The following is an 18,677-nucleotide window of genomic DNA, read 5'->3' as shown; positions in this document are numbered from 1 at the left end:
GGAAGGGGCTGCACAGACACTTTTCATAATGGCCCAGAAGCCTCCCAAGGGCCCTTGGGGTGGGGGGTTAGTTGGGAAGGAATTTAAGTCCAATATGTGGTAAGAAAAAAAAGGGGGGGGGCTTTTTCACCCTTTCTGCACATCTGAAAGAAGGGTCAGATTTCTCCTCGTGATGAAAGAGTCACTGCTGGGGACTCACCTCCTTTTACACTGTGGGTCATGTCAGGAAGGGCAGCCCCTCCTCTCCCACCGCCTGAAAGCGATAGCCACTGCTGGAGATGGTGGGAAGTGCCCGGTGCCTGTGGAAGTAGGGGTGTCCTGTCCACACACTCAGCAAAAGTGACAGTGATGCTCACGTCAAAAGGATATGATTATATGATGGGAATTTTGTTATCGGTATTTCATTTGTGGGAGGCAAATTCCAGTCCTAGCAATGGGGCTTTTGATAAGCCCTGTAAACTCCGTGGGCCCCCCATGTCCTTAGTTTTCAAAGGAGCTACTTTTTAGGGGACTTATTTTTATAAGAAGATTGAAGTAATAACCTTGTTTTTATAATAGGACCTACTACCCAAGTTTTTGTAGTTTTTCTGTAGGCCGCACATACTAGGTGGGTAGACAGATCGATCCATTGATCGATCCATCCATCCTTAGGGACTTAGGGACCATTGGAGATTGCAGACCGTGAGAGAAGCCTCATTGTTTGTTGATGGGGAGAAGACTCCTGAGAAAATCCCTCTCCTCTGCACATGTGGAACTTTGGAGACCACCAGGGTTAAGCTGAGGCAAAAATAGACTTTTTTCAGCGAGAGCATATCCCCGCCCAGAGTAAGCAGTGATCCTAATCTAAACACTCAGGATTCCCAAGCCCTCGGAGGGGGCTTCCAGAACCTGACCCAGGGATTCCTGAAAGCTTGTCACATACCAGATTGTAATATCTGTGAGCATTAGGGCATCATAGTGCAGCCTCTTATATGCGAGCGAGCATTCACCTTCCTTTATTGCGTCGCCCTGGGAGTGGGCAAGGCTCTCCCCCTGGCATAGACTTGGTGGGGGAGCTCTGAATTCAACAGAGGAATCTCGTCACAGAACCTGGCACTGGTGTATGCACCTGAAGGAACTGTTTCTAATGGGGACACACTTTACAAAGCACCTTTTGTCCAAGTCAACAGTGAGCATGGGGGAAGCTAGTGGAAATGGTGATAAGTTTATTACACCAAAACTTTGATGTAACAGATAAATATATTATTGATAACACTGCAACCGTGACTCTTAGGAAATGTTTTTGATAACATGACACAAATATTAGTATTACCAACTATCAGTAGGAGTCATTTGCCACAAAGAAAATGTAGTTGATTTCGAACAAAGGAACTGGTTGTAGGTGTCAGCCGTGAGGCCGTGCGACTGTGTAGTCTATCACCATTTCCTTTTTCAGTGAATGGTGAGGCAGGTAGATAATTTTCAGGAACCTGCGTCTAAGTGCATTTTAAAAGCAATGTGATCACTTCGAGTAAAATTGATTCATCGCCCGTTAACAAAAGAGTGTGCCCAGTGAAACTGTACCCAGAGATTCTGGAGATGAGAGTATTGGTTAGGTATTTTAGACAGCCAAATGTAAGTGAGCTAGAGATTACTTTAATAATCAAGATAATTCATTTCCCTCCCCCGCCCCACCCCCGGCAAACAAGCTATTTTTTCCTCTTATTGTAAAAATCATCTTTTTTTAAAAAAAATACAAAATCTCTCCCTTCATTTCTTGATTCTTCCCCTTCTCAATTCTTTGATCATGTACTAAATGTCTGCTATGTTCTAGGTACAATTTAAATGACAAGAGTTACAAAGAGAAAGTAGGCGGAGTCTGATTCTCATATAATCATATAATTTCTTTTGTTCAGATTCTGGAGGTGATGGAAGCAATCATATACTGTAGATAACATTGTTCCTATGGGGGAAAAACATCCTCCTAGAATTACTCTAAAAGAGGGGTCTCTCAAGTGGATGCCCATATGCCAGGGGCTGTAGAAGATGATCTATTGGGGTGCTGAAAAATATTCAGGTTTGTTTCTACTACTTTTTACTGTCATATTTTGTAATTTTTTTAAGAGAGAGAGAGGGGGAAGGGGAGAGGCAGAGGGAGAGGGAGAGAGAGGATCCCAAGCAGGCTCCACACCCAGCACAGAGTCCAACACAGGTCTTGATCTCAAGACCCTGAGATCATGACCTGAGCCGAAATCAAGAGTTTGATGCTTAACTGACTGTGCCACCCAGGAGTCCCAACAGTTTTTTTGACAGGGTTTGTGATAAAAACATCTGAAGGCCACTGTTCCAGATTATATTCTCCATGAAAGCAGAGAGCCTCTCCATCTTGTCTGGCCTTTCACTGTGAAAGGTTCAGTGTCTGGCCTGTTTGGGCACTTAATAAATAGCAGAAGAATGAATAAGTAAACCCCAAATGGTTTCTGTCTCCTGTCTTCAGAGCTGCTGAATTAAAACCTGCCGGCTCTAACAAACTCAGTAACATGTAGCAATGTGCTACATAGCATATGTTTTTTAAAAAGACTCTTACATAGAAATATTATTTTTTCCCTAGACTTGAGTCTAATTATGGCTCAATGCAGCACCATACTTAGAGGGGAAACCTTGAGGAAGAAATAGAAACTTGTGATCCTGCTAACACACCTATGGGCAACTGTAGGCCGCGTATTCTTGGTCTTAAAAACAGTGAGCTGTGCAGCCAGCACCTGAAGGAATCTGAAGATCATCTGGTCTGGTCGGTCATCACTTTCTTTCTAGGCTGGATGATATAGACAGATGAGTTTTTACTCTACATTAAACGATCTCCACGTGTTTCCCCAGAAACCTAGTTAAGTGCTGGAATTTGGGTGAAGATAATGGTTATCGGGATGCCTGGGTGGCTCAGTGGTTGAGCGGCTGCCTTTGGCTCAGGGCATGTTCCTGGGGTCCTGGGATCGAGTCCCGCATCAGGCTCCCCACAGGGAGCCTGCTCCTCCCTCTGCCTGTGTCTCTGCCTCTCTCTCTGTGTCCCTCATGGATAAATAAATAAAATCCCTAAAAAAAAAAAAGCATATCTTTTCAACAGGAAAAGATATTGTAAGGATAAGCTCCTTGGGCTTGTTGAATGAGCAGTGCGTAATGCAGCCATTCTTTCTCCTCTCATTTGTGTCAGTAAAGAGGAAGATATAGGTTTTGTGAATGAATGGGAGGCTTGGCGGTATAGCATATAGTTCAAGGGAAATAATATGCAAAATAAATAAATAAATAAATAAATACGCCAGACTGGACACCTCTGGGGATGAATGTTCTGACGTTTTCCCTGCAAATGTGTCCCTTTTACCATTTTTATATTTAGGCTTCAAAGGATTCTTATTACAAATAAATAACACATAGGATTTTGTTTTGCAACAAAATGATCACAATGATAAAATGAGCTTACATCTATCGAGTATCGTACTTCAGAGGTCATGAAGCATTTTTACACTGGTTATCGCATCTAACTTATAGCCATCAGTCTAAGTTTCCTCATTTCATGGAGAAAACAATGGAAATTTCAAGAAGTAACTGAGTGACAGGACCAGGGCCCGGATCGTTCTAAGCCCAGAGGTGTTTCCTTTACATCTGTATTTCTCTGGCTGTAACGTGAGTGCAGTTTCTCTGGGATCTTGTTAAAATTCAGATTCTGATTCAGCACTTCTGGGATAGGGACTGAGATTCTGCGTTTCTAACAAGGTTCCTGGTTGAGGTTGGTGCTTTTATCCATAGATCATACTCTGAGCAGTGAGATTCTGCATCATACTGGTTCCTATGTGTTATGATTGAAGATGGTCTTGTTGAGTAGCTTGCTGTAGTCTGTTTAGGAAACTCAGAGCAAAAGTTTTGAAAATGGTCAGCATGCTTTTCAGCTGGGCCATCACAGCAACCCAGACTCCGGTTAGCATCTCTTCCCTGCCCTCAGCTTCCCTCACTGCTACTTGTCCTTTTGTCTAAAACACAATCTTATGCCATCGTCAACTTTCAAGGTCCACATGGTGCTCCATTTCCAATAAGATGGATCGCAACTTCTGAGCATAGCAAGATTCAGGGTCTTCACTCTGCCCCTTATCTTTTACCTCTGTCTCCTACCACAGCCTGTTCCATGGCCACACATCCCCATCCCCATATGTCATACTCAATCTACCCTAAATATCTTACACTTCCCAAGAATAGTATGCTTGATCTTTTGCTTCCATGGAATTTCATTTCTAAATCTGTTCTAGTTCTTTACATACCCATTGGTTTATAACCTTCTCTCAGGTTGAGAAAAGCTCATAAACAATTGTGTTTATAAACTTCTTATAAGAGAGTGATGGGGACTTAAACTATCTGTGTGTGTGTGTGAGAGAGAGAGAGAGAGAGAGAGAGAGAAAGGGAGATTGAGTGCACTACCTGGCACTGTTTTTTACATAATAAGCACACAATAAATATTTGTTGAATGGATACCCTAGATGCCTGATACAGCCACAGTCATGTTGGATTAATAGGTGAGATTGGTCACTAGTTATGAAACTCAAAAGAAAGTGAATTAATTAAGCTCAGATATTTGCCTGGATTTCACAACAAGTTGCTCAATGTAATCATTTTATGATTAAAGAAATGCATGAAAGTTGCAGACCTTGCAGAGCATTGATTTAGCTGGTCCCGCCCAGTGAATGGCATGTTTAGAATAAGAGAGAAAGATGGCTCTAGCTCTTGATTGTGCCTTATTCTGTGGCATGTCCCAGAGATTTTTCCCCCCCTCCTGCCAACTTTATTTCACTCAGAAGAGTTATAGTTTGGGTGACTTATGGCTGATAATGATAACTGGCCCATTTGTCTTTCTCCCCTCTGCCTCTATTCTATAATTTCTATCTGTGGGACTACTGTTCATTTCAAAGACATCTCCGTGGAAGAACTTTATAAAGGAGTGGCACTTAAAAAATCTTGACTAATTCATAACAACAATGATGTGGTAGTCTTTGGTTTCGCAAAGGAAACAGCAGGACTTTTGCCTTTTGGCAAGCGACAGAAATGACAACCATCAAAAGGATAAGCTTGTTCCGTTAGAACATCAGTATTGTATTTTGCTGAAGAAAAGAAACAAAACAGCATCATCAGGCAGCCTAATTGCTAATTAAAATGTAGATTGAATATTGAGTAAGATTTATAAGATGTACTGAGTAAGTATCTTTGATGATGTTATCATGGAACACAACTATATGTGTATAGTTGTGTTTTCACACCCACAGACGCATATCTGTTGTCATATCCAAACATGTAAGATCTTTCCAATTTGTCAGAATGGAATTCTCTAGCCTTTCTGTTATTAGAGATTTAGAGAGCTTTCTTTTTCTTCCTTTTCTCTTCTTTCTGCTCCCCTAACTCCCCTTTCTGAGCTTCTCTCACCACCACGCACATACCTACTATCTCTCCTCCCCTCATATATATTACATATTTCCCACCCCATGAATATTTAACAGGCAGCCTGCTCTGATTTTCTTAAGTATGGATGGAAGAGGGAGTAGAGAGTGGTATTGAAGAAATTTACCCAGCAAATTCCAATGTTCCAGCCAAGGAATAAGACCCTTGATTCTAAATACAAGGCAAAGGCATGAGTCAAACCACAAGAAAGATTGGGATCTGTGGTTGGGTCCCAGCCCTGCTCTAGGTTGCTGAAGTCCTGATTATTATGGTGGTGGATGTGGTGTAGGAAGAAGAGCTCCTACTCAATTTGGAGGAAATGCTGAGAAATCCAAAATAGGGATCAAGCTAGAAACATGCTGGAGTGAACAAAAACTAACTCTGAACTGATCGCTTTAAAAAAAAAAAGATTTTATTTATTTATTCGTGAGAGACACACAGAGAGAGGCAGAGACATAGGCAGAGGGAAAAGCAGGCTCCCTGTGGGGAGCCTGATGCAGGACTGAATTCTAGGATCCCAGGATCACGCCCTGAGCCAAAGGCAGACCTGAGTCACCCAGGTGCCCCTAAACTGATCACTTAATCTAATTTCATCTAAAGTACTATCAGTCCTGGGAGTGAAGACTGTTTTTCTACCTTTTCATTCAGAACTCACTCAGCCTGCCCAAGACAGGGCGTCAGCGGCCCTCTCCTGGGAGGGTTTGGAGGAAGCCGGCACTGCAGCATAGTTCGTGGTTGGAATGTGGTGTTTTCAAAGTACTGAGTGTTTTTTAAGTGTCTTGACACCTCTGGAAAGAATCAGACAATTCCCAATATTTGACTTGTCTTTCAAGGTCAAGTGAACGCTAAAGCAGTGGATTAAGGCAAGGGAGCGTGAGTTGGTCATTCATCAGGAGCCCTCATTGTGCCTTCTGGATGGGGCTGGCTCAGACTGCTCTAAAGCAGCTCCATTTGACCACTTAGCTTCACCTTTTGCTTATTTTGTTATCTGTCATTTAGCATATTGGTTATCAAAGAAAGTAGTAGACAATATGAATACTCTTATATGGGTGAACCTAAAAAATCTTTCCATTGGACCTTTGGAAACCACCTTTAGATATAATGTTTCTGAAATTATACAAAAGCTTCTCTTTTCTGTGTTGACTTTTATGTTACAATCCTCAAAATAAATTTGGCAGTCTACTAAATTTTTACTGCATTAATTTGGCATAACGTACTTTAAGACTTACATTCAAGTGCTGGAAATAAATTGGACTCCTGTTACCGGCACTTAGAATTGGATCCTGATTCATGGAACTGTGTTAATCCAATGTGTAGACTGACTAAATCACCAGAGATTTTGGCAAAATGAAGACTTGCTTCAGGATGAGCACAAAATTCAGATGATAGCTGAGGGAATATCAGGTGGTTTGAGGCTAATGTAGTCCTTTAAAAAAAAAAAAAGCAAGAAATAACTGAGCACTTGTGTACATACTGGTACAGAGCTTGGTGAAAAATACTAATTTGATGCACAAACGAGATCCCTATACATCATGTTTGTAAAAGTGTGTGTTAAACAAATGTTTCTCGAGAGTTTACTTTGCTCCAGGAACTGTGCTTGGTGCTGTGTTTGTTAAGTGTAGCATCTGCGATGCTTCTTCACAAAGAGAGCCTTGAGTTGGTCCACTCAGGCACACTTTGCGCCAGGAGAATAATTAAGATTTCTTCAGGGTTAGAAAAGGAAACCCCGAGACTGACATGATTAATGGAATGGATTTGAATGTTGCTGGAGCAGATGGTACAGGGGCATCTCTTTGGGAGAAACCCCGGTTGGAAGTACAGAAGAATGTTCTGTGGTGTGAGTTCCCTCGCTACAGTCTTATTTAGTAGTTGGAGCAGAGTTCACGTCTGGGAGCCCTCTGAGAATTAGTCCTTAGTGAACCAAGAGGAAACAGAAGTAATATATATTGAAAGGCTTAATCTGATCTCTCGCCTGTCTTCAAAGGAAGCTTCATTTGTAAAGGACATGCATGATTGTGAAGAAAGGACCCCCATTAGGCAATGCAAGAATAATGAAAGACTCTACGTCCAAAGCCTTTGGTGCAGGGGGGTTAAGGGATCTGCTCTGTGCCCAGTTGGGAGACTGATGGAGCGGGACTCAAATTTGCCTCTCGGATCCTCTGCTCAGTAGAGCACAATTCCTTTCTTTTGCTATAAATTAAGATTTATCTGACAAGAAGCTTCCACATGGAAACAGAAGAGTGAGAACCCGGCAGAGCAGAGTTCACACTCATTCAATTTTGTCGGCTTCTTCTCTTGGATCCATGTCTTTGTTTTGGTGGAGGGGTTATGTCTGAGTCAACCGTTGACTCATAGAGTCAGGGACAAAGTGAACCCTCCTCGGAGCTTCTGAGATGGGGAGGTGAGAAGCACCCCAAGGCAGACAGACGCACATACCTGTTTCCTGTTTTGCTAGATGGTGTTTGAAAGTGTCCTCAATGACCTAAAAGAGAGGAGGAAGTCTCATGAAGAGAATCTGAACTCCTAGAAAAATGGTATCAGTATGTATATGTGAGTGTGTGTGTGTGTGTGTGTGTGTGTGTGTTTAACAGCAATTGGCTTATACTGTGGGTATCTCTATGCAAATTGTCTTTCCCTCAGTATGTAGGGGATATACAGACATATAGATAGATACGTATATGTACACCCCGATATATTGGTCATAGCAAATGCTTTACATATAGTGCTCACTCTGTGCTGTATATTTTCCAAGCACTTTAGATACTACCAATTATTTAATATGGACTTACCACATTCTCTTAAGTCACAGTTAATTTGCTTATTTCCTAGTTGTTGGATATTTAGTTATCCAACTTTTCTATTGTTGCTATGAACAAAGTTGCATCAAATGTCCCTATGAATGCTTTCTTGGTTATGTGTGAGCACTTGAAAAATGACGAAAAGATCTAGTACACATCATCTGATAACAGTGGTTTCCTCTGAGGAGGGAGAGGGGATATGAACTGAGTTGGGTGAAAGGAGCTTTAGCCTTCCGTATAATGCTGCATAAGGCTTTCTAAAAAAAATGCATTCGTGTATTGCTAGTTTGCCTAAAAGTAATTTTTGGAAATAAATATGGGATTAGAAGTGTTAGGCACATGATCTAATCAATATGATCGTGTCCCCCTATTTTCAAAATACCACCTGCCATAAAATCCTGGATGCGTGGTCATAGCTGACCAAATGCAATGTGTTCAATGTGACTGTGTTGGTAAATGGCTTAATACACTCAAGTCACTCTGATTCTAATATATCTGAATTTTAGTTAACAGCAAAAGTATCAGAGTCCACAAGGAGTAAGTATACCAGTGAGTGTTTTCTGGTTTTGACAAAGATGTCATCTACACTGAAAAAAAGAATTTAAGCTGCATTCTTAGAGAGTTAATTCAACATGATAATTAACATAGAGTTTTGAAGTTTCATAATCACCATGTGTATATACCAGCCCTCTTACTGATGTTACAAGTGTACTAATTAGAGTTCATTATACTTTTAAAAATGTAAACTCACTCTGAATATATAGATTCCGGAGCCTCAGGTCTGTACGGCTGTTATAACCATGTGACCACCCTACACGTGTGAGCGTGTGGACACACACATCATCAAATGCGAGCAGTAACAAAGGAAAAAAAAAAAAGAAGAGGGTGAAATCAAAGAGTGTTTTTTAAATTGGTGTTTGTGCTTCGCTGGAAAACTAAGATATTTACTAGGATATCAATGTTCCAGCACAGAGAATGACCTTGGGATGTTATCAAGCCCTCCTGCTCACAAGATATAACATAATTTAAATATCGTAGGCAGGAGACCTTCCAAAAACAGACCCAGTGACGACAGTTGGATCACCATTGCCATCCTGAGTAAATTTCAGTGGCGAAAATTTCTTTGACCATCTAACCTTGTAAAGATAGAAAATGTCTAGTTGCTCTATTCTGTTTAAGAATGACCCTTCCTATAGCAATCTGCCGTGAGGTCAGATCAAATGGTGGCAGGTAGTTTTGACTTCCTGGTTTTTTAAAAGTCCTTACCTTAATATCACTACTCTGGGGTATCCACACCATTTTGACACGTCCCACAGGGAGCATTTCTCTGTGTAAGGTCATGCTTTGAATTCCCCATAGGGTGTTCACACATACACACACGCACACACTGTACACACTTCCATCTGTGCCTTTTCAGGTAGAAGGAAGGATTTCAGCGTGAGCTTTCCCGTAACTTGGCTACTTAACCTCAGTACTGCCCTGCCTGTTTTCTGAAAGTTTGTCTTCCTAAATAGGATTGGGCCAAAGCAAGAATAAACGTTTTTTATGGCTCGACTATGCCACTCCCTATTATGCACCTTTATGGAGCACAACCTTTTATTTTAGCTTCTGTTCTATACCTGTGCTCACTTTGAAGTCCCTGATCAACTCTGGAATCTGAGCTCTCCGATGGAACTTTCTGCAGTGATGAGAACGTTCTATAATCTGTGCTGTCCAATGGCACTTCGGTAGCCCCGGGTCCTTGTAGCTGTTGAGTGCTGGAATGAACGTGACTCGTGCAAATGAGGACCTGAATTTTTACTTTAATAATGCTCAATTGAAATAGTTACATGTAGCTAGTGACTATTGTCGTTGACAGGGCAGCTATAGATCATGTCGCATCCATTGAGATCTAGGACATCTCCAACATTTATATTGTACTCTTTGCATGTGAAAGTCTATCCCTTTGGCTCTGTCTGGCATTATTTAATTTAATTAATGAAGCCATTACATGATTTGCCTGCTTCCAATCCAGGGTTTATTTGTCCTCCAGGGTTTATTTTGCCCCAGATTTTTGTTTTTTCCCTGTTCAACCAACCACCATGCTACCTTCAGCAAGTAGATAGTTTTGAAACCTTACATTTGAAAGGGGTATAATGCTGTGAAACAGGAAAAGATGGCTAGTTCATGAAGCGTGTTATAAAAAGTTCATAGCATGGCTTTCTTGGATTTCTAGTTGTCACAATCCAAATGACTAGGATTTAGACAAATCGTATCTATTGGGTATGTATCTCTCATCTCTCCTTTCCTGAGAATCAGACAGATTTTAAAATTAGCAGTAATCCTCACTCGTCTTTACTGAACTTTGGAGAGGTGTGACACATTCCTTCCTGCTTGTCGAGTTTTGGGAACTGGCTGACTCAGTGGCCTCCACACAGCCATAAGTTAGCACTCTGTGACGGAGCCCATCTTCCTCCTAGGGCTTCCAAGGACTAAGTTGCCCGTAAGTAGGAACTTCCTGCTGCCCTCGTGGGGCTTTTGAATGATTAGGATGAGCAATGATTCTCCAGAAGTGGGTAGAATGTTGAAAGAGTAAACACGTGGATTGCATGCTGTATCCACCCCATTCTTCACACATGCCGCCTAAGATAATAGTCCTTATAGAGAAACCGCAGCATTCTCAAGCTGTGCTCACAGGGTCCTTCTCTTTACTTAGAGGCCAACCAGGATGCCCAGAAAACATGACTGATAACGCCTAGATAATTATTGACTAGTTTTAGTATTAATGGTGGGAGCTATATTCCTTTTCTCTTCCTGGTTATGTTTCATTGATGTAGTTTGCTTATTTCAGTGTAGAGGCAGGATGAGTTTCACTCTCTGGGATGAGAACTTCAGCGCCGGAGACAAAGGTAATTTGGTCGAGCGCACCTACAACGTATGTGGTTTTAACGTTTTGAAATGTTCCCTTGTAAATCTGTCTCTGTGATTCTGAATGTGCAGGGGGGAGGGAGGGGGGGCAGATGTACAACGTCATCTGGTGTATTTTGTATACCTTCCTCTTTGGACAGATGTTCTGAATTGTAAAGATGCCTCCTTTGTGGCAAAGGGATGATGTGGAAAATGTGTTTTTGTAAATCCCTAGATGTTCACCTAAAACACCACGTGGGTAGCAGGAGCACAAGTAACCCAATCTTATGTTTTTGGAAGCAATTTTTCCTCTTCTGCCACTGGCTACCCCTTTTTTTCATATTCCTGGGTCTCAGGCTAGATGTTTCAAGCAGCAGTTAATGTGGTAGGATGTATCTCTTCGTCCAGTGGCTCTCCTCTGCCCCTGGCTCCTGCTCTTTCCCCAGCCCTCTCTGCCTCCTCTCTCTCTCTCTCTCTCTTTTTTTTTTTTTAGTTTTTAAATTAAAGGGATTTTATTAAGAGTACAAATTTTACAACCAGAGCCCTTTGGGGCTTCAAGTGTAGTTTGCACATACTATTCTTTCTGTAAGTCTCGCATGTTTCACCACGCATTTTTAAGGGGCCTTGAAAAATGGTTAATTTGAATAATGCTAATTAACTAAATACTTCCAATGGTTTTTAACTACAACTAATGAATCTTATATTTTGAATTATTTTTAAATGCTTCAGATGCCTTCCCTCCTTACTGTCCTTGCCAGATGCAAGGAAGGGCAAGCTGACCTCCCGCACCTGGTGCCCACCCTGTGACCCTTTTCTCTCTATTGGAAAAGTGTGAGGGATGGGGTGTGGGGAATGACAATGCCAAACACAGAGAAGTTGCTCAAAAGCAAATGTTGAAGTAAATACATAGCCACTGACTTTCCAAGGTCATGGGGGGCCAGCCAGGTGTGTGAATGATTTTCTTTCCCCTTTCTTGACACTTGCACTGTGACGTCTCCAGCTACCTCCAGCTTCTGTGATGGTCTCCTCAGTATCCAGAGAGAATTTAAAAATTACAGTAAAGCCATATCAGAACATTTTAGGGATTATCTTGATAACATAATATTTTGTCTCCTTTTACTGTTATGTTTATTAATATATAATGATAATTTCTTTCTGTCTAGCCAGATTCCTTCTTTCCCTGTTTCTCTCACCTGAAAATATTCTGGGGCAGTGGAAAGAAAGCCAGATGGCGTTCCTGTCACTAACTGGTTGTGGGCTATATGGAAAGGGCTATGCTAGCTGGTCACTAAGGTTTTCTTTAGCTTCAGGAGTCTGTGATTCTATTCCTTCCAGGGTGTAAGTCTCACCCCCCAGCTCCCATCTCAGCCTCTTCTTGTCTTTGCCTGTAATGAATCATATCAGACTTCCTGAAGTCCCGGGGTCCTACTCTGGGAATTAAGGCACTTTTCACAAGCCTGGGGCGGGGGTGAGGGGGGAGGGTGGGCGGGTGGGCGGATGGGACTCCTTTTGTGTTTAGCAATGTAAATTCATGCTGCCAAAGGGTTAATCTTCCAAGACTAAGTGCAGATTGGGTAAAATCAGAGACGATCAATGGTTGTACCAGCCTGCCATGAGTAGGGGTGTTCAATCATGCAGGTTTCCAGCCAGATTTTTAGAAATCTGCATCACAGAAGTCACCTGGGCGTCACACCCTGAGGAACTCTGGGTTAATGTGTGGTGAACAGAAATATCAAGTTTATGCCTATAGGGCAGTTTTCATTGGCATGAGCTTCAGCACAGAAAAAATGGCCTTGGTAGTCTTAATTTTTTTATGGGCAGTTGCACGATAGCTGGTCTTGGAATGTTAGCAGCACTGTTGCAGAACTAAAAATGTTACCCTGAGACATTTTAAAAGACTAATAAATATCTGGTTTTAAAACACAGGCATTAAAAAATTATAAACTTGGAAAGTTTTTTTTTTTTTTTTTTTGGTTGTTGTTCTAACTTGGGAGTGTTAAAGCTGCCTTTTCCTCTCGGACTTCTCAATAAGCAATTCTAGGGCTTGGTACATTAATGATGATTTGACTACTTTGACATTGGGCTGTTTATGCTTTAACAAAAGGATGCCAAGTGATGAGACTGGGTCCCCTTATAAAGGACAGTTTGGCTTCACCCTGTGAAGATGTGGCTGTGCTCAGGGCTGGGCTTGCACACCCTCTGTGTGCCATGCCAGGGACAGTCCTTTGATGTGGAGGGCAGAAGTCATCGTTCGACCTGGTCTGCACCTGTGTGATGCGTGCTTGGAAGCAGATTGCAACCACGGGCACCTGGGGATAGCTGTCCTAGGGGATGGACTCCCATTGGAGAAATGACGCTAGTCCCCACCCCTGTCTACATGGAGAGGGTGCTTAGGCCAGGGAAGATGGTGCCACACACTTGAATGTGGCCAAGAAGGACTCAATTTCTTGTCATCACCTTTAAAACATAAAAACAGTATTACAAAAAATTTCAAAAATCAAAAAGATTTTTGCTCTCTCAAGTTTTGCTTGGCTCTGCCTAATTAACTTTCTTATAGTTTCAACTTTTTCTCACTTAATATTTTATCATAAATGTGGGCCTATATTTCTGCATGGGCTTTATAATTGTTATTATAATTGTAAATATTCGTCTATTTACATACAGTAATTTATTTTTCCCTCTATTATTAGTTTTTCCATGATTTCTAATTTTATGCTGTGGAGTGTAATACCACAACAAATAAACTAATGAGTGCAACTTTTCCTCATTGATATGCATTTGAGGAAAATGTCTAACAATGGAGTTATAAAGAGGAGTGTAAACACAGTAATATTTTTATACATATTATAAAATTTCTTTTCTTAATTTCCAAAAGAGTTCTAACAATCTTCAAAGCCTCTAGCATGAGTGTCCTTACTTGTATTGAGTGTAGCATTTAAAAATATATTTAATATATAAATTTAAAAATTATGATTAGATACATAAATGATATACATTGAATATCTATGTACAGATAAAACATGGAACCTTGAAATTTCTTTGTGATGTGCTTCAGTAATCTGTGAAGGTGACCAATTTGTTCGTGTACCTAGAATTTGTTTTTCCCTTGTTTGAATGTCTACATCTGTCCTCTCTATTATAGTTTTTATAAACTTGACTTAGCAAGCTAGCCAGAGGCCAGATGCTTCAAACAGTTCATCTTTTAAAGCTTGACCATTCATTATTGAGATTCTGATGTCAGAGTAGAGGCTAGAACATTGTCCTTCTCTGATAGGGGGTCAGTGATTTTGTAACCACTTTATATTGTCCATTTTTATTGGGGGTGATTGTGCATAGCAAAGTGACTACTTTTTAAATGACTGTATATATATATATATACACATATTCATATCTTTATGATTATATTTATTATTTTATATATACATATATGTGTATATATAAATATATGTATATTATTTTCTATATCCATTTATACATTTATACAAACACACCCATGTGTGTGTGTGTGTGTGTGTGTGTGTGTGTGTGTGAAGGCAAAATTTAGACAAATATATTTCTGAATTCACTTAATGGCAGGCTGTGACATAATGAAAACCTACTCTCTTTTTAAAGTCCAGGTAAAACTGGAAAAGCCAAAGGTTTCATGTAACTAAAAAGAACTAAAATACTTAGCTTTAGGTGTAAGAGAACTCTTAAATAAGTTGAAAACCTATACTGGAGATATAGCTGGATGCCAAAGGCAAATGATACCTTTGTTTTCTGGCATTTAGGTGAAGGTAGATTAAGAATTCCTGTTACAGAGAACATGATTAGGATTTTTATAGAGCAGGATGCCAAAAAATTAGGAAACGTTCTAATTTGGCAGGAGATTAACTGGAATCCAGTTGTGTTTTCTGCCACAGTAAACCTGGAAAACATGGTGATCATTTTTATTTTCTTGTCACACCATGACTGTGTTTTGAGTTCATTATAACTAAGTCTAGTGCATTCTAACCAGAGCGTTTCATCCATATAGTATTCAGAATTTGTTTGTAAAATTTTTTGATAGGTGACTTCTAGCACCATGAATCAATGGGCAGATATATATGTTTCTTAAAGATGGATATGAAGATACAGGATGGGGCACCTGGGTGCTCAGTTGGTTGAGCATCTGACTCTTGATTGCAGCCCAGGTCATCTGGGGGGCTCTGCGCTCAGCAGGGAGGGGAGTCTGCTTGAGATTCTCTCCCTCTCACTCTTCTTACTTACAACCCCCTTCCCCGTTCATGCATGGGCATGCTCTCTCTCTCTTAAAAAAATATATTATATTAGATACATATATAATATATATTTCTCATATATACTATAGAGAAACCAGCAATCTTTTTCAAAGAGAAACTTAGTCCGGTGATTCCAACCCTCATTTAATCATTAACTTAACATCCTACCTTGGGTAGATAGAGCATTCAACAAACTCCATGCCCGAGTGTATCAATATAGAAAAGGAGAGCACCAAATCCTGGCAGCCTGACCACGGAGGAATCGCATTAGAACACAAAAGTAAACACATGAAAGGACTTTGTGTGCACTGCGAGTCACACCACTCCCAGATGCAAAGTATTATTAAAAGAACTGGATATGATAAGGTGTTTATTGCCTTTATTCTTTAAAGAACTCCTTGACAATTCAGCTCCTTGGTCTAACAATTCCAGACCTGACTTGCCACCGTTTACTAATTAAATCCACTTAGTAATTAGAAAGAACTCGTGTGTCTCTTCCATCCCCCTCCCGGCCTGAAATTCTTAAACAAGCATTGGGTGTGTGGTAAATGGTGCGTTTTAATAAATGTTTTGTAAAGGCCAATTATTCAGTCAATATTGAATTGTGTGATAGGAAATACGGCTGCTTAGCTACAGGGAAGATGTCTACATGCTATTGGCATCTGTTGGGTAGGTAATGTTCTTAAACCACCTGGCCTTCTTCCAAACTTTGATTATTCATAAATCTGTGGAGTGTGGTAAGTTGCACTATTAGCGTTTAATCTCTTATTGAAGCAAACTCAGGAGACTGAAATCTATTTGCTTTAGCCAGCTTGTTCACTGATAAATGTACGATTTAAAATTTTCCTTTTGTGAATTCCTCAGTGCAAGAAAAACACAGCTGGGCATAGCACAGATCATATTTATCTTTTCATTAACTAAAGTACAAGAAGATAGTGGCGTTGGAGGCTTATAAGGAGGGATTGCTAAAGAACAGTCCTCCTCCTGTTTGCACACCCACTTGAGAAAAGCTTTCCAAACAAGTATTTGAGATACTTGTGAGAAAAGCTGGTTGAATTGTCAAAAGAAGACCAAGTGAATGCATATGAAGTGGTTGGATTTCAGATAACATTTTCCCCCTGAGTGTTCAGATTGGTTAAATATTAGAGGAGGGAGATAATGACACTGTTTGTCGCCATAAACGTAGACGTATATCTTTTTTCACAAGGTTGGTATGAAAGGCATATCAAAGATTTTCCATCCCAGATGATTTAGTTTCAATGTGGTAAAGGGCGTTGTAGGTACAGAAAGATTGCTTGGACAGTAAGTGCCTGACAGGAGCATGGAAACTTTGTAGAGACTTTACACTAGATATAATTTTTTTGTTTTGAGAATAACACAATAAACTGATTGGCTGTCTTGGGGGAGGTTAATATATATATTTTTAAATTTTTCAACATTATTCTTTCTGCTAGAGGGAAGATTATGAAAATTTTTGAGGTTTTGGGAGTACTTATCTGCAATATGCACTAAACCAGGCTATTAGGTGCAATCTTCCAGAAAGAAATAAGTGACTTCTGGTTTATATGTGTTAATAATAAATTCTCCACTTGGGAGAGTAAGATGAAATTATAGGAGATCCCCCCAACCCTACCTTTCCCCGAAGCCCCAGATCATGAGGGCTGAGATTGCTTGTGCCTCTGTAGTGCCTCCAATCCCTGGCAAAATGGCATGTACACAGTAGGTGACTAATAACCACAGACTGATTTGTGTACCTTTATAGAACCGCTGGGCTCTGCAAAGATGAGCTATGCCATAGATCTGTTCTTTTGTCACTTTCTGTGACTCAAAAAGAATAGGAAGACCAGAAAAGGGGAAAAAAGGAGGCTCCTGTCCAGCCAAAAGCAGTGAAGCTGCAACCCCCTTGAGCTCAACAGTGACCCAGGGTTACCCAGAATAGGCTAATGGTCCATTGTAGGGGTCAGAGAGACCCAGCCTGGGCTGAAGTTAATCTCTTCCCTATTGCCCATCCTCCAAACCCCCGAGATCCCTTTCCTAAGTGGAACTAGAAGCAGGAAAGGACAGCTTTTTCCTGACTCCATTTACAAGTCCTACTCAGTTTCTCTGAGAGTTAGGCCCAAACATTTCCTGTTAGTGATGGCATTTATTGAAACGTTAGCATATTTTAACTAAAACTTGTTTAAGTGGTCATCTCTTGGTTTATGGATTCTAAAGTTTATAACTACTTGTCCTTCTTATTCTTCTTTTGTTTTAAAGTTCACCAACCCAGTATCAATATTTTTTTTTTTTTTTTTTTTTTTTACACATGAGCATTTAGGAATGATATTGGAAAAGTAGAGATGAGCAGTTGAGAAGCACAACTGGTGAAATGGAGGACATTTCCTTAAGATCATCCAGCCCAACTCAGTTTATAGAGAAAAGAACCAAGGTCAAGAGATGGGAGGAGAACTTTTCAAAGGTCACAGGGTTCATGGAGAGGCGAGGACTGGAAATCAAGCCCCAAGCCAATACTTTTTCAACTTCCTTGTTTTATCTGAATGAGTAACAGAAACTTCCAAAAACAGGGGCTTAAAATTTAAAACAAATCTGAAGGCTGGAAACCAGCTACTGGTACTGCAGCTCCATGATGTCATTGGGAACCCTGGATCCTTCTAGCTTCCTGCCCTACTATTATTAGGTGTGACCTCCATCCTCGTGTTCTCAAGACGGTTGCAGAATGTCAGCCATTCTGTGAATATTCTAAGCAAGAAAAAGGTCAAGAACAACAAGAAAGAAGGGTGCATGCCAGTAAGTCAGCTCCCTCTGACAGGCTTTTTGGGGAGACCCCAGCCAGTGATAATTGCTTATGTCTAATTGATCAGAACGGTCCAGCTTCAAGGCAAGCTGGGAAATTTAGTCCTCCTTTTTTTTTCTCTTCCTTCCTTCCTCCTTCCTTCCTCTATCTGTCTCTCATTCTTTCTCTCCCCAACCTCTTCTTTATCTCTCTATAATGCACTGAATTAAATTGGATTTATTAGCAGTAAGATAAAAAACAGTTGATATTGATAGGCAACTTCTTGTCCTCGTACACTGCATTTCATATTAAATAATTACTTTTGCGTTTGGAAGTGTAAGATCTTACAGTTATGTTTTTCTCTGCTGCCATATCCTCAAATTTCCTGGATGAGAAGACCAAACATAGCATGGGACCAGAAATTCAGGTTGCTTTCTGTGAGCGAAACAACGGGAAAAGAACTTAGGAACTGTCATCTCTGAGCTGCCCGTTGGCTTCCTATGTTCA

General features: G+C 40.6%; 1 protein-coding gene across 12 annotated transcripts in view; it reads left to right on the top strand.

Annotated features, from left to right (window-relative positions):
* Positions 1–18,677, top strand: part of MECOM (MDS1 and EVI1 complex locus) — a 552,947-nt gene that overhangs the window by 360,805 nt on the left and 173,465 nt on the right. Inside the window, exon 1 of one of the 12 annotated variants that reach the window (XM_072808001.1) lies at positions 11,013–11,140. The exons of the other annotated variants lie outside the window; for them this stretch is intronic. Within the exon in view, the coding sequence (XP_072664102.1) occupies positions 11,114–11,140 (27 nt within the window). The 5' untranslated portion in view covers positions 11,013–11,113. Of the gene's footprint in view, positions 1–11,012; positions 11,141–18,677 lie in introns of those variants that run through there. 12 annotated transcript variants of the gene reach the window in all.

Source organism: Canis lupus, chromosome 31, assembly GCF_048164855.1.
Source record: "Canis lupus baileyi chromosome 31, mCanLup2.hap1, whole genome shotgun sequence".
NCBI classification, from domain to species: domain Eukaryota; kingdom Metazoa; phylum Chordata; class Mammalia; order Carnivora; family Canidae; genus Canis; species Canis lupus.
Note: the sequence above shows the minus strand (reverse complement) of the source record. Positions and strands in the feature narration are given on the sequence as shown.